The sequence below is a fragment of the Ostreococcus tauri genome, assembly GCF_000214015.3.
Source record: "Ostreococcus tauri WGS project CAID00000000 data, contig chromosome 08, whole genome shotgun sequence".
Classification (NCBI taxonomy): domain Eukaryota; kingdom Viridiplantae; phylum Chlorophyta; class Mamiellophyceae; order Mamiellales; family Bathycoccaceae; genus Ostreococcus; species Ostreococcus tauri.
In genome coordinates, this window is record NC_014433.2 from 1 (window position 1) to 27,445 (window position 27,445).

General features: G+C 60.4%; 14 protein-coding genes across 14 annotated transcripts; 8 read left to right on the top strand and 6 right to left on the bottom strand.

Moving 5' to 3' along the window:
• Nucleotides 1-328: 328 nt before the first annotated feature.
• Nucleotides 329-2,773, bottom strand: OT_ostta08g00010 (EGF-type aspartate/asparagine hydroxylation site; the record flags this gene model as incomplete). The annotated part of the gene is made up of 1 exon (XM_003080524.2): nucleotides 329-2,773. One exon carries the CDS (start codon nucleotides 2,771-2,773, stop codon nucleotides 329-331), a length of 2,445 nt encoding a protein of 814 aa, XP_003080572.2.
• A 465-nt stretch (nucleotides 2,774-3,238) lies between these two features.
• Nucleotides 3,239-3,388, top strand: OT_ostta08g00020 (unnamed product; the record flags this gene model as incomplete). Its single annotated transcript, XM_003080525.2, has 1 exon — nucleotides 3,239-3,388. The coding sequence occupies one exon, from the start codon at nucleotides 3,239-3,241 to the stop codon at nucleotides 3,386-3,388; it is 150 nt and encodes a 49-aa protein (XP_003080573.2).
• Nucleotides 3,389-3,984: 596 nt separating this feature from the next.
• Nucleotides 3,985-8,766, top strand: OT_ostta08g00030 (unnamed product; the record flags this gene model as incomplete). The annotated part of the gene is made up of 1 exon (XM_022983465.1): nucleotides 3,985-8,766. The coding sequence occupies one exon, from the start codon at nucleotides 3,985-3,987 to the stop codon at nucleotides 8,764-8,766; it is 4,782 nt and encodes a 1,593-aa protein (XP_022840885.1).
• Nucleotides 8,767-9,119: 353 nt separating this feature from the next.
• On the bottom strand, nucleotides 9,120-13,019 carry OT_ostta08g00040 (Domain of unknown function SprT-like; the record flags this gene model as incomplete). The annotated part of the gene is made up of 1 exon (XM_022983466.1): nucleotides 9,120-13,019. One exon carries the CDS (start codon nucleotides 13,017-13,019, stop codon nucleotides 9,120-9,122), a length of 3,900 nt encoding a protein of 1,299 aa, XP_022840886.1.
• A 284-nt stretch (nucleotides 13,020-13,303) lies between these two features.
• Nucleotides 13,304-14,389, top strand: OT_ostta08g00050 (Lactate dehydrogenase/glycoside hydrolase, family 4, C-terminal; the record flags this gene model as incomplete). Its single annotated transcript, XM_003080530.2, has 1 exon — nucleotides 13,304-14,389. The coding sequence occupies one exon, from the start codon at nucleotides 13,304-13,306 to the stop codon at nucleotides 14,387-14,389; it is 1,086 nt and encodes a 361-aa protein (XP_003080578.2).
• A 91-nt stretch (nucleotides 14,390-14,480) lies between these two features.
• On the bottom strand, nucleotides 14,481-15,395 carry OT_ostta08g00060 (Adenylate kinase; the record flags this gene model as incomplete). The annotated part of the gene is made up of 1 exon (XM_003080531.2): nucleotides 14,481-15,395. The coding sequence occupies one exon, from the start codon at nucleotides 15,393-15,395 to the stop codon at nucleotides 14,481-14,483; it is 915 nt and encodes a 304-aa protein (XP_003080579.2).
• A 601-nt stretch (nucleotides 15,396-15,996) lies between these two features.
• On the top strand, nucleotides 15,997-17,412 carry OT_ostta08g00070 (Choline/Ethanolamine kinase; the record flags this gene model as incomplete). Its single annotated transcript, XM_003080532.2, has 1 exon — nucleotides 15,997-17,412. The coding sequence occupies one exon, from the start codon at nucleotides 15,997-15,999 to the stop codon at nucleotides 17,410-17,412; it is 1,416 nt and encodes a 471-aa protein (XP_003080580.2).
• A 262-nt stretch (nucleotides 17,413-17,674) lies between these two features.
• Nucleotides 17,675-18,610, top strand: OT_ostta08g00080 (unnamed product; the record flags this gene model as incomplete). The annotated part of the gene is made up of 1 exon (XM_003080533.2): nucleotides 17,675-18,610. The coding sequence occupies one exon, from the start codon at nucleotides 17,675-17,677 to the stop codon at nucleotides 18,608-18,610; it is 936 nt and encodes a 311-aa protein (XP_003080581.2).
• An 87-nt stretch (nucleotides 18,611-18,697) lies between these two features.
• Nucleotides 18,698-20,548, bottom strand: OT_ostta08g00090 (Domain of unknown function DUF202; the record flags this gene model as incomplete). The annotated part of the gene is made up of 1 exon (XM_003080534.2): nucleotides 18,698-20,548. The coding sequence occupies one exon, from the start codon at nucleotides 20,546-20,548 to the stop codon at nucleotides 18,698-18,700; it is 1,851 nt and encodes a 616-aa protein (XP_003080582.2).
• A 334-nt stretch (nucleotides 20,549-20,882) lies between these two features.
• OT_ostta08g00100 (unnamed product) lies at nucleotides 20,883-22,736 on the top strand (the record flags this gene model as incomplete). Its single annotated transcript, XM_003080535.2, has 1 exon — nucleotides 20,883-22,736. The coding sequence occupies one exon, from the start codon at nucleotides 20,883-20,885 to the stop codon at nucleotides 22,734-22,736; it is 1,854 nt and encodes a 617-aa protein (XP_003080583.2).
• A 328-nt stretch (nucleotides 22,737-23,064) lies between these two features.
• Nucleotides 23,065-23,757, top strand: OT_ostta08g00110 (Mog1/PsbP, alpha/beta/alpha sandwich; the record flags this gene model as incomplete). The annotated part of the gene is made up of 1 exon (XM_003080536.2): nucleotides 23,065-23,757. One exon carries the CDS (start codon nucleotides 23,065-23,067, stop codon nucleotides 23,755-23,757), a length of 693 nt encoding a protein of 230 aa, XP_003080584.1.
• A 64-nt stretch (nucleotides 23,758-23,821) lies between these two features.
• OT_ostta08g00120 (unnamed product) lies at nucleotides 23,822-24,970 on the bottom strand (the record flags this gene model as incomplete). The annotated part of the gene is made up of 1 exon (XM_003080537.1): nucleotides 23,822-24,970. One exon carries the CDS (start codon nucleotides 24,968-24,970, stop codon nucleotides 23,822-23,824), a length of 1,149 nt encoding a protein of 382 aa, XP_003080585.1.
• Nucleotides 24,971-25,102: 132 nt separating this feature from the next.
• Nucleotides 25,103-25,924, bottom strand: OT_ostta08g00130 (Protein phosphatase 4 core regulatory subunit R2; the record flags this gene model as incomplete). The annotated part of the gene is made up of 1 exon (XM_003080538.2): nucleotides 25,103-25,924. The coding sequence occupies one exon, from the start codon at nucleotides 25,922-25,924 to the stop codon at nucleotides 25,103-25,105; it is 822 nt and encodes a 273-aa protein (XP_003080586.2).
• Nucleotides 25,925-26,108: 184 nt separating this feature from the next.
• OT_ostta08g00140 (Protein of unknown function DUF1751, integral membrane, eukaryotic) lies at nucleotides 26,109-27,305 on the top strand (the record flags this gene model as incomplete). Its single annotated transcript, XM_003080539.2, has 2 exons — nucleotides 26,109-26,202; nucleotides 26,266-27,305. The coding sequence occupies 2 exons, from the start codon at nucleotides 26,109-26,111 to the stop codon at nucleotides 27,303-27,305; spliced, it is 1,134 nt and encodes a 377-aa protein (XP_003080587.2).
• Between the last annotated feature and the right edge of the window lie 140 nt (nucleotides 27,306-27,445).

Genomic DNA, 27,445 nt, shown 5'->3' on the forward strand with positions numbered 1-27,445 from the left:
CCTAAACCCTAAACCCTAAACCCTAAACCCTAAACCCTAAACCCTAAACCCTAAACCCTAAACCCTAAACCCTAAACCCTAAACCCTAAACCCTAAACCCTAAACCCTAAACCCTAAACCCTAGAACCCTAAACCCTAAATCTGTCGATAGATCCAAGCGAGTTTCTGAGAACTGAAAAATAGTCCGTCCCGCGAATGACGGGACGCGCACAGATGACGGAGCGAGCGATGCAAATCGCTCCCGGTGATGTCATTGAATGGTTTCTAGGAAACTATTGTACTTTGTAATCAGTTCACATTTAGGTTGTTACAAAATCCCAGGAATGTCCTAGAAATCGCTCATCTCCGTGTTCGTCACCGGCAAGAAACTTTGCTTGACCACTCGCGCAGGGCGAGAAGGCGGTTGGTCGTACGGCGAGTCGTCGTCGTCGTCGTCCATTTGATTCTCCAGTGGCATGTATTGCGCCATGATTTGTCGAATCTCTTTATCCATGTACGACCGCGCTCGGTACTGATAAAACGCGTACGATGCGCTCGCGACGGCGAGTACTGACATCAATGCAGATGTAATGACCAGCGACGCGCCGCCGCCTCGATGCTGACTGAGACACACGTAATCGTCCACCGGTGCGGGCTGGTAGCTCGTGACGTATCCATCCGCGCACGTGCACGTGTAACTCCCGTACGTGTTCGAACACTTCGCGTGCGAGCCCTTGCATTTTGTTGCGCACTCATCGATCTCGTGACACGATTTCCCGTCACCCTCAAAGCCTTTTGGACACCGACACACGACGTCGGGCACGGTGTCGGGATCGCGTCCTTCCCGGCTAGCTTTTTTCTTTGCCTCGATGTTGTCCACGCACGCCGTAAATCCGTCATTCGCCCAGCATCCTCCCTGCGACGTCGCTCCGCGTGCGAGCGGCGATTCGCACATTGTTTTGTTCTGTGTTTTGCACTGAAAACGTCCTTCGTCGAGATTCGTGCACACGCATCGTTCGCACGAGCAGTTCGCCATGTCGTGCATCGCCTGCGCGCACTTGTTGACTGACTCGCACTTCATTTTGTCGTCGGGTCCGACCAAGCTTTGAGAACCTTCAGGACAGACACATTCGAAGAATGGAAAAGCACTCGTTTCCCGACACGCCGTTCGACCGTCACCCTGTGCATCAGCCGAGCACGTCGTGTCCCCTTCCTGCCCCCGAACGCACATCGCGTGCATCAGTCCAGCGTCGCTGCACATCGATGGTATTGAGTGTTCCTCGAACCCTGCGCAGAGCGCCGTGAGCACTTCGCCTCGCGCGAGTTTCCCAGAGTAACGTTCTTCGTTGATCAGAACCGTTGGCAAAAGCCGAATGTCAGGCCTGGAGCTGCTCTCCGGCGGACTCTGCAACGCGATTTGAGCCTCGAGCATCGGGTTCGTGCGATCTGCGGACGTATCGCCAACGCACGCGTCCACGGCTACCGCGTCCACTCCGATAGTCTTCATGATGGACTCGGCGCACGAGCGCAAGGCAAAGTTGCCGTTCTGCATCGTACACTGCAGCGAAAAGTCCGCTACGTAATCCCACCACAACCACGGGCTCCCGGTCTTGTTCACCACGTCAAAGACACAAAGTGCGCGAAGGTTATCAATCACTACGTCCGCTCCGGAGTAGCCGGAATTTATGTCTTCTTCGGGATCGGGCGCGCAGTATCGACCGACGTTGACGCACTGCGCCTGACATTCTTTTGAAGTCGGTGGCACGTCCATGCACTCCCAGGTGAGGTAATGCGGAGTGAACTGCGTGTATCCGCCGCGCTCGAGGCTTTGTGCGATTGCTTTGAAGTCGCGCAGAAACGCGTTTTGAGCTTGGCACGCGCGACCGCACTCGTCGTTCGTCTCGCTCCACAACTCCCACTCGACGCGTGAATCCGGGTGCGGAAGGATGTCGTGCCAATCCATCGTCCCCACGACGCGCTCGTCGTTCACGATCGCGTTCTCAAACTTGTTACCATCCGCCTTTGTGATCAACGCGGCGGGAACCGTGATTTTGGAATCCACATCAGAGCCCGCGTCCGCCGCCGCATCCATCGTCAACAGCGGCTCGTCGGTGTTATCCACGATGATCACGGCGTCTGCGCCCGCGCGCTGTCCGTTCATGACTTTCTCAGTGAACGGACACCCTCCGCGATCGAGAAGTAAGATGATCGCCATGCGCGTCGCCTCGGCGTCGTCTGGAAGAGTGATGACCGCGTCGTCGCCGCATCCCGTCCGTTGCGACGTTTCGCGCGGATACGTGAGCACACCCGTCAGCGTCGCGCCGTAAAGCGTGCGTCCAAAGTTTGCGATCGCTACGTCGTACCGCCCGCTCACGCTCGTCGGGGACTGCACGCGCAGCGTGGCGATCTCCACCTTGAATCTCGCGCCGAGCGCGCGCGTGGCGAACGACGACGCGACGACGCCGGTGAGGGCGACGACGAGCGTCGCGATCGACGACCGCGGTCGAGATCGAACGCGCGATGCGTCGCGACCGCGGCGCATGCGCGCGAACGCACGCGCGGGCGTGTGCGGACGCTGTCGCGATGGTGTCGAGAGCGACGTCGACGCGTCGCGAGCACCACCGCCGCAGTCGTCGTCGCGCGTTCGCGGCGTCGCGACGGGGGCCACGACGGCGGTCTCCCGCGATGGCTCGCTCGACGACGGTGCTCGCGTCCGTCGGCGCCCCTCGCGCGCGGCGTCCGTCGGCGCTCGCGCCGCGACGAACGCTCGCTCGTCGTGGTCGTCGTCCGCCATCGCCGCCGCCGCGGGCGCGCGCGACGACGGGAGCGTCGTGCGAGGCGTCGACGTCGTCGGTCAAGGTGACATTCGTCGACGCGAGCTCGGGATCGGTGATTGAACACGTCGCGGTGGCGGGGGCAAATCTCCTCGCGGCGGCGGCTTCAGCCGGAGCCGTGTCTCTCGAGGACGGCGGGGAGTGGTGTCTCGAAGGACGCTGTGGGACGTGCGCGATGGAGATTCTGGGCGAAGAGGGGGGGCATGCGAGCGTGTTCTCGTGTCGGACGTCGGTGTGCGATCGAGATATGGCGTGCGTGGTCGGATGCGGCGCGAGCGCGAGTCGTCGTCTCGGCGACGACACGATGTGGACGACGTGAACGCGTCGCAAGAAGCGTTGCTCAGGCTTTCAAATTTTGACTGATTTCGGCACTCGCCGTCGCGAGCGCATCGTACGCGTTGTATCAGTACCGAGCGCGGTCTTACATGGATAAAGAGATTCGACAGATCATGGCGCACTACACGCCACTCGAGAATCAAATGGACGACCACAACAACCAACCGCCGTCGCGCCCTGCACGAGTCGAAAAGAACATTTTCTTGCCAGTGACGAACATTGAGATGAGCGATTTCTAGCACGTTGTAACATCCTGTTTTGCGTGAAACTCCGTTCAAGGAGCTCACGCCCAGATGAAACGTGGACAAATAACCTCTAACAAACAAGCAGTACACGCGTTTGAGTGAATCAAGAACAAGCACATTTCCGGAGCGTAGCACGAGGGCTTTACGCGCACCGCCGAGGCAAAACCGCGCACCGTAGCCGTGCGATACCGGTGTAGCACCGCTCTCATCCCCCGCTCCGCGTTCGTACCCGACAGTCTCGCGACGGCGTTCGATCACCTTCCTGCCGGTTCGTCTCCGAAGAAAAATGACGCTGGACGACCTCGCGAACGTTCCCTCGATTCAGTTCCGGGCGCGACGGCACGCCTTTCGCGCGAAGCGCATCAAACGCTTCGTTCGACGCCGCGCGAGCGCGCGTCGGGCCCGTTGCCGCGCACGGCGTCGCGCGGGCGACGTCATCATCGCGACTCGAGGGAATATTCGTGTTCAACTTTCAACGTAAAAGACGGTTGGTATCGTTGAGTCATGACCCGTGCGTGAGAGACGAAAATTCTACGAATATTGCAATTTCCGACACATCGCGGCGCACTCGGTGTTCGTTCGCGCGCGCGATGGACGCGGAAAAGGGATACGCCGCGGACGTTGCGGTTGGAGTGCCGCGACAATCGAACGCATGGAGCATCTGCAGCGCCGGTGTTGGCACGGCGGGGGCGTTGGCGGCCATCGTTGCCGCCGCGATGGTGGGCAATCTGAAGGAATGCTCAACCGATCCCACGCCGGGCGCCACCGTCGTCACCAACTTGGCGTCTGAAATGAAGAAGGTTGATCACAGCGGCGCGCAGCCGTGGTTGCAACACGCGTACGCATCCGTCGTGGGTGCCATCGATGACCACTACACTGAGTGGTCGGCCAAGGTGAAGCCGATCGGCTGGCACACGGCGCGCCTGGCGGAATCCGGCGACGCCTCCGACGGCGCCGGTAACCCTGAATTCAAGTACATTGGCGACGGTAAGGATGGTAAGACTGACTGGGGCTTCGGTCCGCTCGCGCCGATTCTCACCATCGGCGAGGCCGATGCGAACACCGGCTACGTGCCGGTCGGCGTGCCGGACGGTCTCGGCGTCATGCGCAAGGACATCGACACGCTTCGCGTCATTTTCCAAGCCGAATCTTACGGCTACCTTTCCGGTGGTCGATCGTGGTTTATGCCCGTGAACGGCAACGGCGCCAAGTTCACCGGTTCGCACGTGTCGTACATCGACTACCGCATGCCGACCAGCGCGGCTGCATACTCCACGTCGGATCTCACCAAGCTCTCGTACGGTTTTGCCACCACGGCGGATTCAAACGCCGTCAGCGCGGCTCCCGCCGTGAAAGAAGCTGGGTCCTTGTTCACTGAAGTCTACAACATGAAGGGCGAAATGGTCGTCGCGCGCAGTGGCACGAACCAAATCACCGTGGGCGCCCACTTAGGTGACACGTCCGTCGATGGCCACTACGTCACTGAAGACATCGCCAACGCCGACGCGGTTGCCTCCAACGCGTGGACGTTCCACTCCTTCTGCTCGTCTCACCTCGAAGAAGCGCGACAGTGGTCCGGTTCTGCCTCCGGCGTCACGTACGGCGTTGAAAACGACATGTGGGTCACCGTTGAAGAATGGACGGATCTCGATGCCGCCAAGACTGCGACGCACGGCTTCGCCGGTCTCACCGCGCACGTCATCGACATCGCCTCGAAGAAGCTGTACGCGACCGGCGCTTTCGGTCAAGGCGGCTTTGAGAAGGTTGTCGAATTCAACTGCGGCCACGAAGACTTTGTGTGCTTCTCTCCTTCCGGCTACAACGGCAACTTTGGTGGCGATGCCATGAAGACCGCCATCGTCGACCGACGCAAAGCCATCGCGGCGAAGCGCCCGGATGGTAAGGACTGGGTGTACCCGCAAAACGTCGTTCCCGCGCGCATTTACGTCGGACGTAAGGGCTACAAGGCTGACGGCACCAAGTGCGGCGCCTCGTGCACGTTCCTCGAGCGCAACGGTCTCGAGTTTGGTCAACTGTACGGCTACGCCGTGCCGACCGCCACGACTGATCGCGACGCGTGGCACAAGGGCAACGTGCGCACCGCATCAACGCCAACGCACACCGTCGCTGGTAAGTGGGCGAAGATCGCCTGGCAGTTCAACTCGTCCAATGTGAAGAACGTCGAGGAGTCCGACATGTTCCACTGGCAAATCGAACCCGTTCTCCCCAGCGGAGTCACTGGCTACAAGTTCTGGAACGCCAAGGGTAACGATGCGGCCGGCGCCAAGACTGAGCACAACTCTCCATCTCCGGTTGGTGAGCAAAAGTTTGTGCAAGGCTCGACTGCTGGCTACTTCGGCATCTATGAAGTCCAATCAATGGTGTCCCAACTCAACGGTGCCGCCGCGGGCGGTTTCCCGACGCACTTCGATGGTACCTACGAAATGATTGAAGGCGAGACTGACATTGACACGCGCGTCAACCTCTGCGCGGACGGCACCGGATGCATGCAAGGTCAAACCGCCAACGGTCGCACGCAAAAGTACATGAACGACGGCACAGAGAAGCGCACGTTTGAGGACATCGACGGTCTCGAATGGATCGCGGCCAAGACGACCGCGGCGGGTGCAAACAGTGTCACCCTCAATGGCAAGAAGTACGCGTACGACGACTACTTCGTGATCCAAGAGGATGGCGGTAACAGGTACGGCGAGCGCCTCATGGTCGCCAAGATGCCGGCGGCCAACACGAACGCGACGTACGACTTCATCGCCATGGCTGGTGGCAGCTTGAACACGCGCATGAAGGCTGGTGTGTCCGTTCCTCCGAACACCTTCAACAGCGCGACGAGTTCTGAGTTCTCTGGCGTCGCCGACGCCTCCGGCGCTCTCCGTCAAACCATGATGGGCGGTGCGGCTCGCCGACTCGCCGAGCTCGACGTCGCCATGAACGAAAAGACCATCCTCATCGGTCTTCAGCAACACTCCATCCGCACAGGTGTGGTCAGCAAATTCGGCGCCGATCGCGGCGGTCAAATCTACATGTGGGATGTCGTGAACGTGGATCGAACCAGCTCGCGAACGTGGTCGCAGCGCGATCAAAACGTTGATCGCAGCGGCGCGCAGCCGTGGTTGCAGCACGCGTACGCATCCGTCGTGGGTGCCATCGATGACCACTACACTGCGTGGTCGGCCAAGGTGAAGCCGATCGGCTGGCACACGGCGCGCCTGGCGGAATCCGGCGACGCCTCCGACGGCGCCGGTAACCCTGAATTCAAGTACATTGGCGACGGTAAGGATGGTAAGACTGACTGGGGCTTCGGTCCGCTCGCGCCGATTCTCACCATCGGCGAGGCCGATGCGAACACCGGCTACGTGCCGGTCGGCGTGCCGGACGGTCTCGGCGTCATGCGCAAGGACATCGACACGCTTCGCGTCATTTTCCAAGCCGAATCTTACGGCTACCTTTCCGGTGGTCGATCGTGGTTTATGCCCGTGAACGGCAACGGCGCCAAGTTCACCGGTTCGCACGTGTCGTACATCGACTACCGCATGCCGACCAGCGCGGCTGCATACTCCACGTCGGATCTCACCAAGCTCTCGTACGGTTTTGCCACCACGGCGGATTCAAACTCTGCCAGCGCGGCTCCCGCCGTGAAAGAAGCTGGGTCCTTGTTCACTGAAGTCTACAACATGAAGGGCGAAATGGTCGTCGCGCGCAGTGGCACGAACCAAATCACCGTGGGCGCCCACTTAGGTGACACGTCCGTCGATGGCCACTACGTCACTGAAGACATCGCCAACGCCGACGCGGTTGCCTCCAACGCGTGGACGTTCCACTCCTTCTGCTCGTCTCACCTCGAAGAAGCGCGACAGTGGTCCGGTTCTGCCTCCGGCGTCACGTACGGCGTTGAAAACGACATGTGGGTCACCGTCGAAGAATGGACGGATCTCGATGCCGCCAAGACTGCGACGCACGGCTTCGCCGGTCTCACCGCGCACGTCATCGACATCGCCTCGAAGAAGCTGTACGCGACCGGCGCTTTCGGTCAAGGCGGCTTTGAGAAGGTTGTCGAATTCAACTGCGGCCACGAAGACTTTGTGTGCTTCTCTCCTTCCGGCTACAACGGCAACTTTGGTGGCGATGCCATGAAGACCGCCATCGTCGACCGACGCAAAGCCATCGCGGCGAAGCGCCCGGATGGTAAGGACTGGGTGTACCCGCAAAACGTCGTTCCCGCGCGCATTTACGTCGGACGTAAGGGCTACAAGGCTGACGGCACCAAGTGCGGCGCCTCGTGCACGTTCCTCGAGCGCAACGGTCTCGAGTTTGGTCAACTGTACGGCTACGCCGTGCCGAACGCCACGACTGATCGCGACGAGTGGCACAAGGGCAACGTGCGCACCGCATCACCGTCAACGCACACCGTCGATGGTAAGTGGGCGAAGATCGCCTGGCAGTTCAACTCGGCCAATGTGAAGAACGTCGAGGAGTCCGACATGTTCCACTGGCAAATCGAACCCGTTCTCCCCAGCGGAGTCACTGGCGTGTACAAGTTCTGGAACGCCAAGGGTAACGATGCGGGTGGCGCCAAGACTGAGCACAACTCTCCATCTCCGGTTGGTGAGCAAAAGTTTGTGCAAGGCTCGACTGCTGGCTACTTCGGCATCTATGAAGTCCAATCAATGGTGTCCCAACTCAACGGTGCCGCCGCGGGCGGTTTCCCGACGCACTTCGATGGTACCTACGAAATGATTGAAGGCGAGACTGACATTGACACGCGCGTCAACCTCTGCGCGGGCGGCACCGGATGCACGCAAGGTCAAACCGCCAACGGTCGCACGCAAAAGTACATGAACGACGGCACAGAGAAGCGCACGTTTGAGGACATCGACGGCCTCGAATGGATCGCGGCCAAGACGACCGCGGCGGGTGCAAACAATGTCACCCTTAATGGCGCTCCGTACACGTACGACGACTACTTCGTGATCCAAGAGGATGGCGGTAACAGGTACGGCGAGCGCCTCATGGTCGCCAAGATGCCGGCGGCCAACACGAACGCGACGTACGACTTCATCGCCATGGCTGGTGGCAGCTTGAACACGCGCATGAAGGCTGGTGTGTCCGTTCCTCCGAACACCTTCAACAGCGCGACGAGTTCTGAGTTCTCTGGCGTCGCCGACGCCTCCGGCGCTCTCCGTCAAACCATGATGGGCGGTGCGGCTCGCCGACTCGCTGAGCTCGACGTCGCCATGAACGACAAGACCATCCTCATCGGTCTTCAGCAACACTCCATCCGCACGGGCGTGGTCAGCAAATTCGGCGCCGATCGCGGCGGTCAAATCTACATGTGGGACGCCGCCAACTTTTAGGCGCGACGCGTCGCGGCGTATTCATTCGTACGAGCATCGCGTTCGCACGCGAATCCGCACCTTGCATCTCGCTTTTCATTAACAACCATCTAGCACTTTAGGGATAATCGTAATACTACCGATATTTAAGAAGTACGGCCGCGATGGATTTCGTGTCGCGTTCGCGGTTCGCGTCGTTGAATCTTCCAAGGAACGTCTTCATGCCGAACGAATCTGCACGCATGAATCCGCACGCCACCCTCGCAGTTGGACGACGTCGCGGGTGTGCCAGCCAATCGTCTTCAGCACTCCACTCGCGCCGCTTGCAAACGCACCTGGCGCCCGGAGTCGAGCCGCGTCCGAACGTCACCAATCTAAAAGCCTACGTCGTTTTCGTCATCCGGTTCCGGAAACATCTCCTGAACAGTTGTTGAAATCTTCTTCTTTTTGAAGAGCGTCACGCGCTCCTTGATCGACATCTCGCGAGCGTTTTGCGTTTGCGCGTGATGAATGTACTTTGCCATCTTCGGTTTCGGTCTCCCGTAAAACACGACGTTCAAGCGCTGAAGATCCTTGAGCGACGCGACTTGCGAATCCGTCTCGATGGGCTCTTCGTCGATATTTTTTGCGTCGATTTGCGCCACCAAGTTGACGCGCACGAGATTCTTCACGCGGTAGCAAAATTTACTCGCAATCTTCTCGCGCAAATGAGTCAACTTTGAGCTCGTGATCAGAACCTCGCGCGTGCTCGACTCGCCGTTCGCTCGCACCAGCAAAACGCGCGGCGATGACTTTGCCTTGGCGGCACGTAGCTTTTGCGTTATCGCGCCATCCGTCAACACGCCGTTGAGTTCGAGATCGCCCAGCAAAAGGTCGTGGAGCTCGTTAGGGAACAGCCGTCCCGGGATCGTAGCTGACTTTGCGATGCGAACGCGCGATTTCAAAAGGTAACCTCGTCTCGTGTCCACCGTCAACGTCACGTTCGCTGCGTACGCGTCAAAGATGCCGTTCGGCATCTCCCTATACGTGACGCGCGTGATCTGCGAACCGTGCGCATCGCTCGCGACAACTTGTTGATGGCCGACGTCGCGTTTCAATTTGAGATATCGCACGAGCGTGTTGACGCAGAGTACGCGACGCGTGGACATTGTCCACTCGATGAAGCCGTCTCGCCTGTCGCCAAACAAACGCATCGTAAAAGCGCTAGTAGCCGCGATCGCCAACCAAAACCCGAGGCTCATAAATATCCAAGCCGCGTTCGTGTTCCAAATGAGAGGATATCGAATGTTCTTCGTCACAAAGGCGACGCTCTCGGGAACGCTCCAGGAGCCGATGAAACGGTCGAACAGACGAAACGAGAAAAATCCCAAATAAATCCAAGCCAAGACGCCATGCGAGAGCGCATTGTAGCTCCCGACGCGTTCCATGAGCTCTCGCGTCTCCTCCACCGTCGCCTTGGTCTTCGCGACGGTGTTTTGTCGTCGGTCCCTCACCAAATTCGTCACTTGCTTGCGCAAGACGTGCAGAAGTTCATCGTTCGCCTTGTAATGCTTCACGCAACCGATTATTCTTTTCGATATGGTGGACTCCAACGCCTCGATCGCCAACGCGTGACGCAACCTCTTCGCTGACTTTGTGTTCAGCGCGTAGTACATCGTCGTCCCACTGGTGGTCGTTTCCCCTTCGACAGTCTCGCCGAACTGAATTATTGGCGTCTTCATCGCGTCCTCCACGTGTCTAATCGCTTCACCGACGCGATACAAATCTGTCGTGGCGGACGATAGCGCCAACTGTGCGCGTTGTAACATGTTAGGATCGTCATGAGCGCAATCCAAAAACATTCGCAGCTTGACGAGAGAGTCCTCCTTCATGGTTCCAAGTTTACGATAAAGCACCGTGCAAAAGTTTTCGCGCGAGCGCAGCATGCAGAAAGCGGTCAGCAACGTCTCGTGCCGCGCGCACTCGGGACCGGCGAAAATGATTCCACATTCGCCAACCATGACGACGTCGCTCTCCGTGACGTCGAGTGCGAACTGCGTGTCGCCGATGAGCTGCTTCACTTCGGCTTCGATCGAATCGCCGTCCAAGTAATGGCGCGCGCGCAGCTTTGGTGAAATCGTCTCCGCCAAGTAGATGGAAAACTTTGGTCTATTTGTCACGTCACCGTCGTACACCGTATCGAGTAGATCGCGTTGATAGGGCGACATCATGCTCGTCGACAACGTCGTCGAATCTACCTGAATATCAGTCACGACTCTACTCAGCCAATCAACCGGGATGTCGTTCAAAATCTTTGTCATCACCGCCTCAACCTTTAAACCAAACAGTAAGTCTCCCTCTCGTAAGTAACGGATGCCGAAAGCTTCGACTTGCGTGATGCCCGCCGCCTCGGGATATTCAACCTCTGCTTCCATGTTGCAATACTGCGCGGCGTTGGATGAGCAAATCTTGATGCGCGTGAGACCCGCGGGAAGCTCGAGACACGTATCCGTGCTCGCTCGATCGATTTCCGAGCTGTAGTACCCACCCTTGTTTCTATCATTAACCCCGAGACTCTGCGATAGTTCCGTGATTTGCGTGCAGCTCGTGGGAATCCAATCGACAACCATGATGATCACGCGAGACAAGGACAAAGTGACGTCCAAATCGTCGGCGATTGAACTCGAGCCGCGGAGCGTCTCGGACGCTCGATGGGCGTAGCTCGTGAGCGGTTCACGCGCCTTCTTCATGAACTGACGGCAAATATACGGCGAACAGACGTAAGAAACATCTTCAGATTCCGTCACCGTGCTGTCCATGTTGAAGCCTTGATCCGAAATCAGCTTGAACGTCCCCGTCTCCGCGTCGAACGCAACCTTCATGAGCGAACCCGCGGGATCGTACAAAAACGAATCACACAGCTCTCTGTCTTCGCGCGAAAGTCCGCCGTTTTTCATGTGCTCCAGACCCATTTTCGACGGCTGATACGCCATGCTTGATTTGCCCAAAACCGTGGACATTCGAAGCGAGCGAACCATTCCAGCCTCGACCAAATCCTCCAAATTGTCCCTCGCCTCTTGTGAGATGTTGAGCGTGAGACGTTTCTCCCCGACGTCTTCGCCGAACGGGGCGTAATCGTACTCGAAAACACCGGCCACGATGGCCTCGTAGACTAATACCATGATCGGTACGTATCGAACCCATCGCTCTTTGTCGGTTGCTTTTTCCGCTATTCGACCGTGCTTGCTAATAAAGTACAGCAACTTATAGTGCTCCGGCGACAGCGCATCAAGCATGGACGTCTTGAGCAACGGTATCCTCGCGGAGCTCGTGGCGTCGCTCGTCGCCGCGGCGATGGCTTTGGACGGATCCGGATCCGTCTCGGACGCGTCCCGCGCCCGATCGAACCATCGTATTCGGTATCCCTTATCCGGCGGTCTGTACACGTCGAGCGTCAAAACATCATTATTTATTCTATACACGTGGCGTTTGAACGCATCGTCGTGCGCGTTGAACGCCGCGTTCTCCCTCGTGTGACCAGTCACGAAGAGATGGGCGTGAATCATTCCGTGCAACAAAGCCTCCTTTGTCAACTGCGTCATTTTGAAGCGACGTAAAACGTCCGGCATTCGCAGATGCGCCACGCGCGTGAATTGCGCAGCCCTTCTCTCGACGATGCAGCACACGCCCACGCACAGTTGTCGGGGATTCGCGCCGTGCCACCACTTTGGGACGTCGCTGCACAAGCAGTACTTGAACGACTCGTCGAATCTCGCTCGCGCGCCGACGCCGTCGTCCTCCTCCTCGTCGTGTTTGTCCGCCGGTGACGCGTGCCAAGAAAACGTCACGCGCGCGCCGAGTGTACGCTCAAAGTACACCGCGTCGTAATACGCAAACAGCGCGTCTACGTCCGTCCAGTCGAGCCCGCTCACGTCGCGCGCCGCAGCGCCTCGTTTCGCGGCGCGCACGCTCGCGAGCGCCTCGCGCCACGCCCCCCTCGCCTTGAATGTACGCTCCGCGTCCGCGTGAAACACCGACGCTCGCGTCTCCAAGACCCCTCGCGACGCGTCCTCCGCCGTGACGCGTCCGCGCGGTTGCGCTTTCCTTCTGCTCTCCCGTTGTTCTCTCAGCTCCGTCGCGACGTCCTCCATCACCGCGCTCGACGCCGGCGCGGACGTCGACGCGGGTCCGTCCGCGGTTCTCATCCTCGCCATCGCCGCGCCCGCCGTCGCTCCGCGCGCCTCGACCGATTCCGATCGCTCGCCTCGCGCGCGGTCGTTGAGATCGAGATCCATCGTCGCGACGTCCTCCCGCGCCGTCGCGCGCGAGCGACCGAGCGCGAGCGACGCCGTCGATCGCCGCGCCCGCGCCTCGCCCGCGCGCGCGTCCGAAGCGGCGTCACCGCGCGCGACGCGCGGTGCCGGGCGCATCGCGCAGTGACAATCGTCTCGCGCGCCCGCGATCGACGCGCCCGCGCGCGCGGCGCCACCTCGCCGCGGGCGCCGCGGACGATCGCCTCGCGGTCGACGTCGCGGACGATCGCGGGCGTCGAACGCGCGCGCGGGGCGATCGCGAGGCGATGTCGAGCGCGGGGCGACGCGTGCGCGGATTGCTTGGACACGTCGCGCCGACGTCCGGGGCCGACGACGACGGCGCGCCCGATGGCGTGGGCGTCCTCGATTGGTTCTTCGGCGTCGCCGCGATCGGGTCGAGGCGATCGAGCTTCGTCGTCGCCGTGCTCGGCGCCGCGGGAGGGATCGGTCAACCGCTCGCGGCGTTCGTCAAGGCGAACGCGCGCGTGCGAGAGCTCAGATTGTACGACGTCGCGCCCGTGGTCCGAGGGGTGGGGGTGGACCTGTCGCACATTAATACGCGAGCGAAAGTGCGCGCGTACGTGGGAGACGCCGAGTTGGACGCGTGTTTGCGAGGGTGCGACTTGGTCGTCGTCCCCGCCGGGGTGCCTCGCAAGCCGGGCATGTCGCGGGACGACTTGTTCGGCGTCAACGCCGGGATCGTTCGCACGCTCTGCGAAGCGATCGCTCGTTCGTGTCCCAACGCGCTGGTGAACATCATATCCAACCCCGTGAACTCCACGGTTCCCATCGCCGCGGAGGTGTTCAAGCGAAGCGGTTGTTACGACGCGCGCAAACTCATGGGAGTGACGCACCTGGATGTGATGCGAGCGAGGACGTTCGTCGCCGAAGCGAAGGGGTTCGACGATCCCACGATCGTTGATGTTCCCGTGATCGGTGGACACGCGGGGGCGACCATCTTGCCGCTGCTCTCGCAGACGACTCCGCGTTGCGCGTTTACGGATGAAGAGGCGGCGGCGTTGACGCGTCGCATTCAAAACGGGGGCACCGAGGTCGTCGAGGCGAAGGGTGGCGCGGGAAGCGCGACGCTTTCCATGGCGGCCGCCGCGGCGGAATTCGCGGACGCCTGTCTCAGGGGACTGAGCGGTGAGTCGGGAATCTGGGCGTGCGCGTACGTGGAGAGCTCCGTCGCGAGCGCGCCGTTCTTCGCCACCAAGGTTCTGTTGGGGAAACACGGCGTCGAACGCGTCTCGGGGCCGGGCGCTATGTCTCCGTTCGAGAAGCGGGCGATGGAGAACATGTTACCAGAACTACAGGCGTCAATTAATAAGGGAATCAATTTTGTCGGCTAAGTTTGCGCGCGTACCCGAAACGCGAACCAGCCCCGTCTCCGAAATAGCCTTGCAGTGAACAATACGCGCGCCCGAGCGCTCATCCCACGGATCACATAGCCTTAATAAGTCGCTCGATGTCCTTGAAGACGTCTTGCTTGGCTCGGTTACCGTCGACATTCTTCATGATGTTCGCGTACTTGCCGACGACGGCGTCCACGTTGCGGTGGTGAACCGCCAAACGGTTCGCCGCCTTCTCCTCGGTATCGTCGCTGCGTTGGGTCAAGCGCGCCGCAATTTCCGGCGTCGGCGGCGGGAAGAAAGTCATGTGGTAAATCGTGCCGTCCACTGGATCCAAGCGGCGGCCGACGACGCGGTCGATTAAAATTTCATCTGGAACGTCGAGCAACAGGAAAAGATCTGGATTGATCCCGCTCTCGATCAGCGCCTGGGCTTGCTCTTCGCTTCTCGGATAACCGTCCAATAACCACCCCTTGGCGCAGTCCGGTTGCGCGAGGCGATCCTTCACCATGGTGACGACGACGTCGTTCGGCACCAAGTCCCCTCGGTCCATGTACTCCTTCGCCTTCTTCCCCGCCTCCGTGCCCGCGGCGACCGCGGCGCGGAGGAGATCACCGGCGGAGATGTGCGTGAGACCAAACTTTTTCACAATCATCTCGCACTGCGTCCCCTTCCCACTCGCCGGGGCGCCCGCGATGACGATCCTCTTTTGCTTCTTCGCGAGCGCGGGCGCGTCCGTCGTCGCCTTCTTCGCCGCGAGCGCGACGCCGAGCGCGGCGACGGCGACGCCGGCACCGATCACCGTCGCCGGCGGCGTCGCGCGCGGCGTCGCCGGCGTCCCCACCACCGTCGTCTTCGCGCTCACCTGCGCGAGTTCGCTCGGTCCCAGGCGCGGCGCGACCCCGCGCGCGACCCCTTCGCACCGCCCTCGCGCGTCGCCGCGCCCCCCTCGCGCGCGCGCGCGCGACGACGCGGGCGCCACCACAGGCGCGCGCGCGGTGATCATCCCGCGCTCCCGTCCGAGCGCGCGCGGTGTGCGGTCGCGCGTCGACGTCAACGATCGTTCGCGATCGCGCGATCGCACCCTCGGGACGTCCCACGCGTCGCGCGTCGCGTCGGCGGCACCGTGCACGATCGCGCCGTCGCACTGTTCGCGCACACGACCGCACGTCTCCGTCGCGCGTCGATCGACCCCGCGCGCGGCACCGCGCGTCCGTCCGTCGGTGATCCGTTCGCCCACCGATCGAAGTCGATCGGTCTCGATCGGTGCCGCACCTTTCATCGGCTCGCCCACCGATCGAACTCGATCGGCATCCGCGCGATGCCGCGCCCCGAGCGCGCGCGGTCGTCGCGGTCGTCCATCACCGATCGATGTAGGGAGTCTCTGAACCCGTGTGATACAAAATTTTTCCATGTCCCGATCGCGTGCGCCGTCGCCAAAAACGGTCGACCCATGGGTGCTCGACGTCTCGTACTAAGTGGTCCAGTCGCGGTGTCGATCGAGACGACCGCGCGCGCGCGCGATCGATCGATCGATCTAGGGTTCAGGCGTGTCAGCGCGCGCGATCGCGGTGACGGCCGACGCGCGTTTGAACGACGCCCGACGCATGTCCGCGACGTCGTCCGTGGAGAGCGCGGACGTGGAGAGCGCGGCGAAGCGACGATCGATGCGTGGACACTCCTCGGACGCGTCGTGCGGGGAGAACGTGGACGTGGACGCGTCGACGGGGGCGAACGAGGACGATGACGCCGAGTATCCACATCTCGCGCGCGGCGCGCTGGGGCGGGCTGGGGACGATCGGGACGAGGGGCTGGTGCGGTGCACGACCCCGCTCCCGGTGCGATTGACGATGGAACTGAATGTTGAGCGTGAACAGAACGCGTCGTACTCGGGGGTGAAGTTTATCGCTCGAGCGACGGTGCGAGGGTGGAAAGATGAACGCGACGACGCGCTCGAGGTGAGCCCGGTTCGCGGAGGCATCACCAACGCCTTATTCAAGGTGAGACGCGTGTCCGACGATGAGACGACGGTCGAGGGACAGACCGTCGCTCGAATGGTCGTCGTGCGCGTGTTTGGGAAGGGGACCGAGCGGTTCATCACCCATCGCAAGGTTCAAGGAGAGACGACGCACGTTTTGAACGAGCACGGCTTTGGGGCGAGAGTTTTGGGCGTCTTCGCGAACGGACTGGTGGAAGAGTTTATCGAGGCGGATAGCATCGCGCCGGAAGAGCTTGCTAGTGGCGGTGCGCTGCTCCGACGGGTCGCTCTGCAGATGAGACGTCTGCACAAAGAAGTGCATCCAGACCTGGCGCCTCGCGTCGTTCGAGCGGGCGGCATGGAGCACTCGCGCGCGCACGCCATCTGGGACACCTTGCAGCTTTGGTTTGATCTGGCATACGGCGTGACGAAAGATCATACAGTGTTCAAGGGCGATAGCGCCAAGCGAGCCGTGCTTGAAGGTTTAAAGATTGACGACGAAGCGCGTCACCTCCTCTTCGAGGTGGTTCGCGAGAGGTGCGACAAAGTGAACAGCCACACAGTTTACTGCCACAACGACATTCACGCCGGAAACTTCCTCATCAACCGTCAGACGGACGACTTGACCCTGATCGATTACGAGTACGCTGACTACGGTCCTCGAGCGTTCGATATGGCAAACTTATTTTGCGAGTTCGCCGGTTTCGAGTGCAACTACGATCAGTACCCCGAGCACACGCTCCGTCGGGAGTTTTACTCATCTTATTTGGGAGTTCCCTCGTCGTCGGCGGACGTCGATTCGCTCGAGGAGGAGGTTGCGGCTTGGACTCCGGTGACGCACGCCTTCTGGGCCCTGTGGGCGGTGATTCAAGCCAAATATAGCTCGATTGATTTCGACTTTTTGGGATTCGCCGACATGCGGATGAAGGCTTTTCGCAGCTCCGCCGCGGACGCGTCGCGTTGGGTGCCTACGAACGCCGCCGTAGGACGCGGCGCGGGTGAGTACCCGCAGGGTTGGAATGTCACCGCGGAGGGCACCTTGTAAGCCATGATGGACTGTTTTGTAAAGCAATCTCAACACACCGAAAACAATAAACAAGCCCTCGCGTTGGCCCAGAGCCAAGTTTTCCTTCCTCGGCTCTCGGCCCCCACGCGGACGTTCCGCGCCACTTTCTCCCGGGCGCAAGCCGTGGGCGTCTGCTCGACGCGGCAGGGCGAAACGGAACGAAGCGGTCGTCATGCTCGCGCGTCCCTCGCGCGCGTGCGCCGCCGGCGTGGCGTCGAATCGCCCGTCGATTCCCCGCTCGATGGGTAAGGTTACTCGCGCGTCTGTAACTCATTCTCGTCTACACGTTCGCGCGTACGTCGCCGAGGCGTCGACGCCGGCGTCCACGTACGATGGCACGGTGATGTTTCACGTGTACGACACCCTGGACGAGCCCAGACCGATCTTCGGGACGTTTTTAGAGGGCGCGCTGCACGTCATCGAGGTGGCGCGGTTTCACCCGAACTTTGTCAGCGCGCACTTTCACTACGCGCTCGGGAATGGGGAACAAAAAATAGACTCGAAGACACCGAATTCGTGCTTCAACGTCGCCCTGTTCGAGAGCGTCGCGCCTGGTGACGCGTTCGCCGTGTTCGAAGACCTCATCGACGCGTGCGAGATGGGACACGCGAATCAAGTGGAGCACCTACTGGCTTGCAAAGAAGTGGCGACGTACGTCCCGAACGACGAAAGCGGGACGTCACCCTTTTCGAGGATCCACGCAAAGAGGCTGGAGATGATCGAAGCCGGGAGAGACATCCCTGTTTTCGGTTTTGATGAGGCAAACGTTGTGCTCTTTATCGGCGTCAAGGCGAAGAATCCCTCCGATGTCGCGACAGATTCATCCTGGGCATTAAAGTTTGGGATCTCGACCGCCCAAGCGCTCGTGGGGGCGGACAAGTTCCAAGACGCGTCCTTGTTTGAAGTTGTGAAGTGCTCAAAGCCGAGTGAGAGCGATCACAGATTTACGCACATTGTTCGCGCGAGTTTAGGACCGGTCGCGTCGGAGGAATCCTTGGTGAGCGCGGTGCAAGAAACCATCCGCCAGGCTTGCGCCGCGATCGACCCCGACGCTCTCATTCTGCCGTACGCATGCGTATACAACATTGGAAAGAAGGGTACGCCACCGGGTGCGCTACCGGCGGTTCGCGAAATGGCAAAGAAGAAGAAGGACGCCGCTTTGGCAGAGTCACGGTGAGTGGGACTCGAGCGAGCAACAGGGCGACGCCGTGTTCGCCTCATGTAAAATCAAAGTATTTTTTCATTTTTTCCATTCCAAGTCAATCTAGAGTCGATCGTATCGTACGTTGTTCCAATCGACAGAAATTGCGCTAAGGATGACAGCGGTTGTCGCGACGACGACGAGGATTGCGACCAACGCCACCGGTCCAAAAACATCGTCGTATCTCGTACTCGGTTCACGACGCGCTATTCGCCATGCTCGAACCATGTACGTCCATAGCGCGTAGAGCATGAAGAGTATCGCGATTGGGGCTATGATCATCCCGCAAACGGCACCAGCAAAGGAATGGCCTCGCATCGTGTACGACGCGTTCGACGCGTCAGCAAACGGCACCGCGCCGCCGTCACCACCACCGAAATCGACAGCCATCAGTCCCAGAGCAAGGAAAAGAAGAAGTATTGACATAGAAAGCCATTGCAAAAGAGTGCGCTCGTTCGCGAAGAAAGTCTTTGGCTCCACTTTAACTGGCATGTATCGTCGACGCATTTCTGGCGCTTCGACGTCGTCTCGTCCTTCATCCTCCTTCTTCGAAGAACCTAAAGATGCTTTTGCCTTCTGTCGACACACCACCGCCGAAGTCAGGGTGCGCAAAAGCTCCGTAAAGGAGCTCGATGATTCTGTGCGCTCAATGTCCAGATCAGGAGACTCTTTTTCGCTATGCGCGCGAGCTTTTGCGCCAACCGTCATCTGAATCGCGTACCAGTGCGGGAGCGTGTGTAAGGCGTCTCGAGGAAAGTGCATCGCGCATCCGTGAAGAAACTTGCTAAACTTATGCACTTGTATGACATCGAACGTGGATGTCACCTCGTCGATCCACTCCATAAGTTCCTCTTCCTCGGAACACGAGAGCTTCACCTCGAGAACGGCGTACGCAAATGGCGGAGAGAAATCATGAAGCGAGGATTTGGAGATTGCCCGAGTTCCGAGGTCGCGCACATCCCGCCATTGCAATTCCGTGTCGATCGAAATCCGTATCTGATTTCCATCGGAACGTTGGAAAGCGGTGCGACGATATTTCGTCATGAGCACCGGTTTTATGTTTCGACGATCAATCTCCAAACTCCGTACCTCGTTTATCAAATCCGAATCTGAAGCGGGAAGATCACGAAGCGGCGTGTGTCCATCGAAAATTGACACCGCGGTCGCTCTCGATATCTTCACTCGTTCCTTTACGCTCTTCTCTCCGGACCAAGATTCATGGTGCGTCTTTCGCTCGATGAAGACGTCGTCCCAGCGACCGCCTCCGTACCAACGACATCGAACGAGCGTCGCCCCTTGGTCGCGGACGAGGCGCGAACGATACACTTCACAGTTTGAGTTGTCCAGATACACGGACGTGATCATCGATCTATCGCTGACATCACGTTGATCCTTCTCGCGGTCGTCTTTGCCAACGCGTTGGTCTCGAAAGTCCAAAATGGGCAGACGCTTCAAAATCTCCAACTGTAGCGGAACGACGTCTCTTGGATGGACCCAATATTTCACCGTTCGACGTTCAAACGTGCTAGGCGGACACCACGAGACGTTTGAATCGTCGTCACCGCGGTACCGAGCGTACGCGGCGCTCAGCTCTCGCACGAGGACGTCGAAATCCGCCCGCGTCTTCAGCGCGTCTCGAGCATCCTCCTCCTCACCCACGCCCGCCCTCTTCTCGAGCGCGCGCGAGAGATATCGAGATATCATCGCCACTCGCGCGCACTTCGCCTCCATCTCTTCTTTCGAGCCGTCCAAGCCTTCTCCGCGTTCCCGCGCGAGCGCTCGTCCGGCGTACGCGCGCGCCTCTCTCACCGTCCCCTCCCGCGGCGCCCGTCCGAGCGCGTCCTCGTACGCGCGCGCCATCTCCAGCTCCACGCCCTCGACCCCGTCCTCGTCCCCGTTCTCGCCTCGCGCCATCGCTCGCCCGTCGCGCCCTGGCGCTCTCGGACGCGCGTCCATCCTCGGCGACACGAATCGTCACACGACGACCGACCGACCTTTCGATCGACGTTTCGATCGACCGACCGACCGACCGATCGACCGACCAATCGACCGATCGATCGATCGACCGACCGATCGATCGACCGACCGATGCGACCGCGATCGTCGTCTTTGATCCACGTCGAGGGACGCCACGGCGTACTGTTCGCCCACACGACGCGCTCGACCCATCGACGGGCGCGACCGACCGTGGGCGCGATCGCGATCGATCGTCCACGCGCGCGGGCGGACGGACGCCGACGCGCGCGCGATGGCGTCGACGTCGACGCATAGGCGAGGACGACGGCCGCGACCGCGCGCGGGGGCGGTCGTCGCGCTGTGCGTCGCGGTCGTCGCGCGCGCGATCGGGGTGTTGGCGCTCGAGACCGAATCGGGGGTGACGCGAACGACCGCGGCTGGGGGGGCGGGACAGACGATGAACGCGTCGACGATGACGACGACGGGTGCGAGGGGTGTCGTGGAAGACATCGCGGACGAGGAGGAGGCGGAAACATCGAAGGCGACGATGACGGAGTCGCGAACGCGCGTCGCGGCGGAGGACGAGGACGCGAGGACGGGAGAAGACGCGGACTCGGCGGCTGATGTAGGGAAGATGAACGTCGTGGAGGATGAAAATGAGGAAGACAAAGATGACTCTACGACCACGGGCGCGGGTGGCGAGGAAGTACGCTCGGCGGACGAGACTTTCGAGACCGCCTCCGTGACGAGGCAGACGTCGTCGTCGACGGAAGCAAATGTAGACGACGAGAAGAAGGAAGAGGAGAAGGAAGAATTATCGGAGGATGAAATGAAGGCGGCCATTGAGAAGGCGGTGAAGAAGCGTCTGGCGGCGCTCTACGCCGAACCGACGCCGAAGCAAAAAGATTGGGTGAAAAAAGTGAAGGAGATTCACTCTCTTGACGGCGCGGTGAGCTTCACGGAAGACGGCACGACGTGCGGCTCTACCGGTGGTCTGGCCGTTTTCACGATATGGGACCACGTGCCAGATGTCGCGCGGGACGCCATCACCAAGTTTGTCGCCGCCACGGCCGCTGAATCCACTTCACCACACTCTCTTCTTTCTCTTCGCGTCAAAGCGATTCGACTCGTCAAAGCATATGACGTGAGCTTCAAAGGCACGGGTGCGGATCGCAACGATTGCATCGCAAATTATTTTGTCCGACAAAAGGTTCACGAAGTCATGCACCACATTAACCGTCGTCGGGAGGACAGGATCGAGCGAGCCCACGAGACGTTTGATCACACGCTTCTCAAAAATACTGAAGAGGACACGTCGGAAGAGGCAGAAGAGGAACGAGCTCGTCGCATCGGGAGAGTCGCGAAAGAGCTCAAACGAGTCATTTCGGCGCAGCTCGATAAGACGTCGGAAGCAAATTCTGACGAGAAGAGCAAAGCTGGGGGCACCACACTCGTTCTCTCGCTCAACTGCCGAGCGCAGCACCAGCACCGACTGGTGGCTGCCATCATGCACGCCGTCCGAGCGCGGTTCGGTCTCGGAGCTGGCGATTTCACTATGGTCATTGGTAAAAAGGCCGTCGACGACGAGCTCCAAACCTTGCTTGGTAAATCTTACGACACGCTCATGTCGCAGAGGGACGCCGAGGTGTCGGCGAACGCCGTGCAATCACGCATCGAGGTGTGTCCATCGTTGCCCGGAATTCCACCTAAAGCGGAAGAGCCCGAGCGTCCGCTTTCTGAAATGGAAAAGGCCATGCGAAGTGCTGAGCAGGAAGTGATGTTGGAGCACCAAAACAAAGACCCGACGAACCCGTACCACCAGAACGCGGGCGCTGGGCTCGGGATTCAGTCTCTGCCGGGAATGCCGAACGTCTTCAATGGTCAAAACTTGAGACAACAAGGCGACGGCACCGCTCGCGATGAGGCAAGACAATATTTCGGTCTTAATGACCACTCCGTCGGCACGCATAACACCGATCATCTTCGCGGTGGCCAAGCGCGACGACAGCCCGGCGGGAGCGGAGAGCCGCGTCAAAAAGTTCAGGGCGGGTTCAACGCCTTGCCAAAGATGGCGGACCCCCTGGACGATTACTTGCGCTCGGATGCGAAGCCGCGGAGGTATCAGCGTCGCGCCGTTCGAAATTGACCCGCTATCTTGTGAAATACCAACCGATGTACGTTTGCGCCAATGAGAGCACAACCGTCATCGCTCTGACGCGCGCTCGACCGCGACGCCGCCGCAGTGCGCGCCGCGCGCGCGAACATCGCTCGTCATGTCCTTCGCCTCGACGGCGCGTCCGTCCATCGTCGTCGCCGCCAAACGCGAGCGCGAGCGACGTCCTCGCGCGCGTCCTCGCGCGTCGTCCTCGCGCGCGTCCGCTCGCGTCGACCGAGCATCACTGAGCGAGAGCGATGACGTCGAACGAACGCGCGTCGGTCGCTCGCGCGCGGTCGACGCACCGACGCGTCGAGCGATGTGTCGGGGCATCGTGGGATTCGTGGCGGTGATGTGCGCCGCCGCGACCGAGCGCACCGAAGCGAGCGGCGGGGATGAGCTCGAGGAAGAGATGGAGGAGGTTGAGCGCGCCATGCGAGACGTCATGAGTCGCAACAGTGGGGAACAAACTTTCGAACGAAGGGAAAGCTTACGAGGCGTCGACGGCGTCGAACCATGCGCATTTGAAGTCAGTAGTCTGTGGAAAGTGAGTGAGAGCGACACGAAACGCGATAGCACGGAGTGGGGGACGTTTGTGGACCCGGTGAACGGCGAGGCGGTGAGGAACGCGCTCGTGTACGCCAAGAAGGACTTTGGCGCGAAATCTATCGTCGATTTGGGCAAGCCAGAGGACGTGCAAGTGGCTAAAGCGCTGGGATTAGATGAGCTGGATGATTCTTATCGTCGAGCTGATCTACTCGGTGCGGCAAAGCGCGTGGAGAAGGACTCAGGACGCATCTTCTATGATTGGGAACTTGTCGCGTCGCCGCCTCCCAAATCGTGTCCGAGCGCTGTCGGATGCTTGTATCCGGAGCACATTTATCTTATTTCTGCCACTATCGTCGATGGTACGCTTTACGTTCTGAGCATCGATGCCACTCCCGCGCAGTGGCGCACGACTGGTAACTCAGTCAAGCGAATTCGCAACTCGTTCATCGTCGGGACGAGCTAGAAGATTAGGTATTTTTTATAGAGGTACGATGATCCATCGCCCCACCCCGCTCCCCGTCTTCTCGTCAATGCGCGTTGGCGTAACCCACGAGTCCTTTGTTGGAGGTGACTGGCTTCGCTCTTCTATCGGGATGAGCGGATAACTGAAATCGTCGAGAGGCGGATTGCTGCTGTGATGCAGTCGCTCCCGAAGAAGTATCCCTTCGCCCCGGAGGGATGAATGCGTTAACATTGCCCGATCGTCGACTCGAGCGCGAGTTCGTGGGTGTGCTCGGATCGGAGGTGGCGAGTGCGTGACCGCGCGAAGCGTGCTTCGCCACATCGATGACGAGCGTTCTATCTCGTTTGGATGGAACGATCTGCGACACCCGGGGCGTTTCCGCGTCGATTCGATGTAAGCTCTTCGAAATCGATCCGAAGACATCGAAAACACGGTCAACCGTGCCTAGGATACCTTGCGTTTCGGTTTTCAATCGCCCTAACAGGTGTTCGCGCACGCGTTCGAGCTCTTCAAACGTTTTTTCGTTGCGCTCGAACGTCTCTTCCAGATCCCGCGACCGCGCTTCGAGCTCACCTCGCACGCGATCAAGCTCGGTGGCTAATCTTCCAACTCTAACTTCGTGCTCGGCCTCGAGACGTAATCGTATGACACCCTCTTCTTGTCGAATCACCGTTTCCATCCTCGCGAGCTCGCTTCGCAAGTGACTCACCTCAGCCTCAGCCTCCGCTCGTCCCGCCTCGGCGTCGCGCATCTTTTGAGCGAGAGCCTCGAGTGCATTCGCGTGTACCGCATCCTTTGCGTCGAGTTCACCCTCCAGGCTTTGCCTCTTCGTTCGTTCATCCTCCAGGGCTTGCGCGAGCGCCGGTGAATCGCCATGACCATTCGCCTCGCCGTTCTCTTCGTCGTCTACGTACACCTTGGACTCCACCACGCGCACTTCATCGTGCGCGCCATCGTCGCGCATAATAGTGGCTAAGGCTAACTCTTCGATCTCTCCGTTCTCTTCTCGCGCGTCGTGTTCATCGAGCGTGCGTGCCGGTTCGCTTAAAATAGCTCCGCCCAAGTGACGATTCGAGTCATCGACACTCGCGCCGCACGCCTCCATGCACTCGCGCACGCGCTCAAGCGCCGCGCGTTCGTATTCATCGTCGTCATCGTCGTCCTCATGGGCACTTCTATGCGTTCGCTCGCGTACCGTCGCGTCGAGCGTCATCGGGGACGCGCGTCGGGTTGTGATGTATCGTCTTGGGCTACGCGCGGTCTCTCACGCGGTGTTTCGAAATCGTCCTAAATCGTATTATTGTCAAAAACCTACTCTGAGCACTACTGCAAGCGAACGAACGCATCATGTGTACACTCTCGTGGGCGATGGAGGTCTCGGGGGTAAGATCGAATCCTCGTACACCGCCTTGGCGTCGTCTGTGACTTTTTGAAACGCCGCCGCGATGAACGCCTTTTGTTCCATCGCGATCGGATCCCGGGCGTCTCTCTCCATGGCTTTCGTCTTTTTCTCGACGATGACCTTTTCATCGTTCGATGCGACCGGTACGCTGACTCCGCCCGGGCGATCCACCGTCTGCGTCACCGCGAAGAGCTTCAACATCGCCGTCGCCAACTTGTACGGCGTCGTGTAATATCTCTCCGGGTCGCACGCGAGTTCGCAAATTCGTTGAATCGTGAACGGCGCGTCCCCATCGTGCGCTGCGACGCACGTCGACGCTATTCTCTCCACGTCTTGCTCGTACGCTCGCCGCATCGCCTCCGACGTCGACGCGCTCGCAATTTCCCCTTCGTCGTCCTCGTCCAGCGGTGCCGTCACCTCGCTCTCGCCCGTCGTTTTCCGGCGCTTTATCGGTGTGCTCCCCTCCCGCGTCTGTCCCTCGGACGTGCCCTCGTCCGCGCCCGCCGTCATTCGTCCCTCCGCTCCGTCGTCCTCCGCCGCCGCGTCCCGCGCCCCATTCGCGCCGTCCTCCCTCGCCCTCCCCCCGCGCTCTCGTCGCGCGCCGAAGTACGCATCCCCGAACGCGAGCATCTTCGTTCGCATCACCGTCGCCACGTCGCGCGCGAACCCGTGCGAATCATCGTCTCGCCACGCCCTCGGACAGATGCCCGTTCGCGCGCATCGCGCCACCGCCTCGAGCGCGTCGTCGTCTCGCCCCGCGTGCATGTCGCGCGCGCGGTGTCGAACGCCCTCTTCTTCGCGCGCGTCGTCCTCGACGTCGCGCGCGCGCGTCGTGTAAGGGCGACGACGCGCGCGCGCGGTGCCCTCGGTTCGTCGGCGCCGCGCGTGTGTGTGTGCGACACCGACGCCGCGACGCGCCGACGCCGAGGACTTCGGACGCGCGCGCGCGATGGCGTCCGCGGACGTCGAGCGCGGACGACCGGATGCGAGCACGTCGGAAGATGCCGACGACGGGACCTTTGTCGTCGTCGCCAAGGCGGTGGGTGCGTGAATGATTTTGAATGCGCGTGCGAATGCGTGGGACTGACGACACGGTGCGAACGCAGGGCGAACGGTGCGAGGGAATCTGTGGCGAAGCGCGAAGACGTCGTGCGCGTTCACGAGAATGACGTGTGGGGTGCTGATCGGGGGATGCGTCGCGAGAACGGTCGTGTTCGGAAAGGCGTTGGATGAGTTCGCGGCGCTCACGCCGTTCAAGGCGATGTCGCGCCCGTGGACGCTCGCGACGAGCGGGTACTACGAGCTCACGATCGCGGGGTGCGTCGTGGATTGCTGCGGATTGCTGTACATTGGGAATATTCTGGAGCCGGTGTGGGGCGCGCGAGAGCTCGCGCGATTCGTCGTCGTCGTGAACGTCGCCACGGCGACTCTGAGTTGGCTCTCGATGTGCGCGCTGTACGTCTTCAGCGGCTTTGACGAGTTTTATCTCTTCGCGCGCTTCTCCGGTTTTCACGGTGTCCTGGCCGCGATGCTCCTCGCGCTTCGTCAAACGTCGCCAGAGGAACCGGTATTCGACGATGAGAACTTTGGCGGGGACGACTGCGCGTCTCTGCGGTCGCTTCGCAACAAACAACTCATCGGTTACTACCTATGCGGAACGGCGATGTACGCCTTCATGAGTGGTGGGCGACACCATCACATCGGGCTGTATCTCTTCGATATCTGGGGTGCGTACTCGGCTTGGGTGTACTTGAGATTCTTCCAGCCTCACGGAACGGGTCAGCGCGGAGATAGCAGCGCAGACTTCGCCTTTGCCGCTCTGTTTCCACCCGCGGCGAGACCCGTCATCGCTCGCGTCTCCGCTCCCGTGGGAGCCGCCGCGCGCGCGTTACAAGAACGACGACGACGAGCCATGGAAGCGCGCGCCACCGCCGCGGCATCGAACGAACAGCACGTCGCACAAACGTCAGCGAGCGCCGCAGCCCTAGCTGCCGTTCGCGCCAAGGTTCAGAAATCCGAAAACTCCCAACGGGAGGAGGATGACGACGCCAAGGCGAAGCGCGAGCGCTTGGAAGCGCGCGGCCGAGCCATCGTGGCCGAGCGCACCGCGAACGCGTCCTCCGCGAACGAAGAAAATCGCGAATAATAAAGAATGTTTCGTTGTAGACACCGCATCCGCGGGCTTCGTCGCCGCGCGTCCTCGCGCGTTCCTCGCCCGCGGCGTTTGAGGCGGTGACATCATCAGTCTTCCGAACACACGAGTCACAACTCGCCGAGTGGGACTCC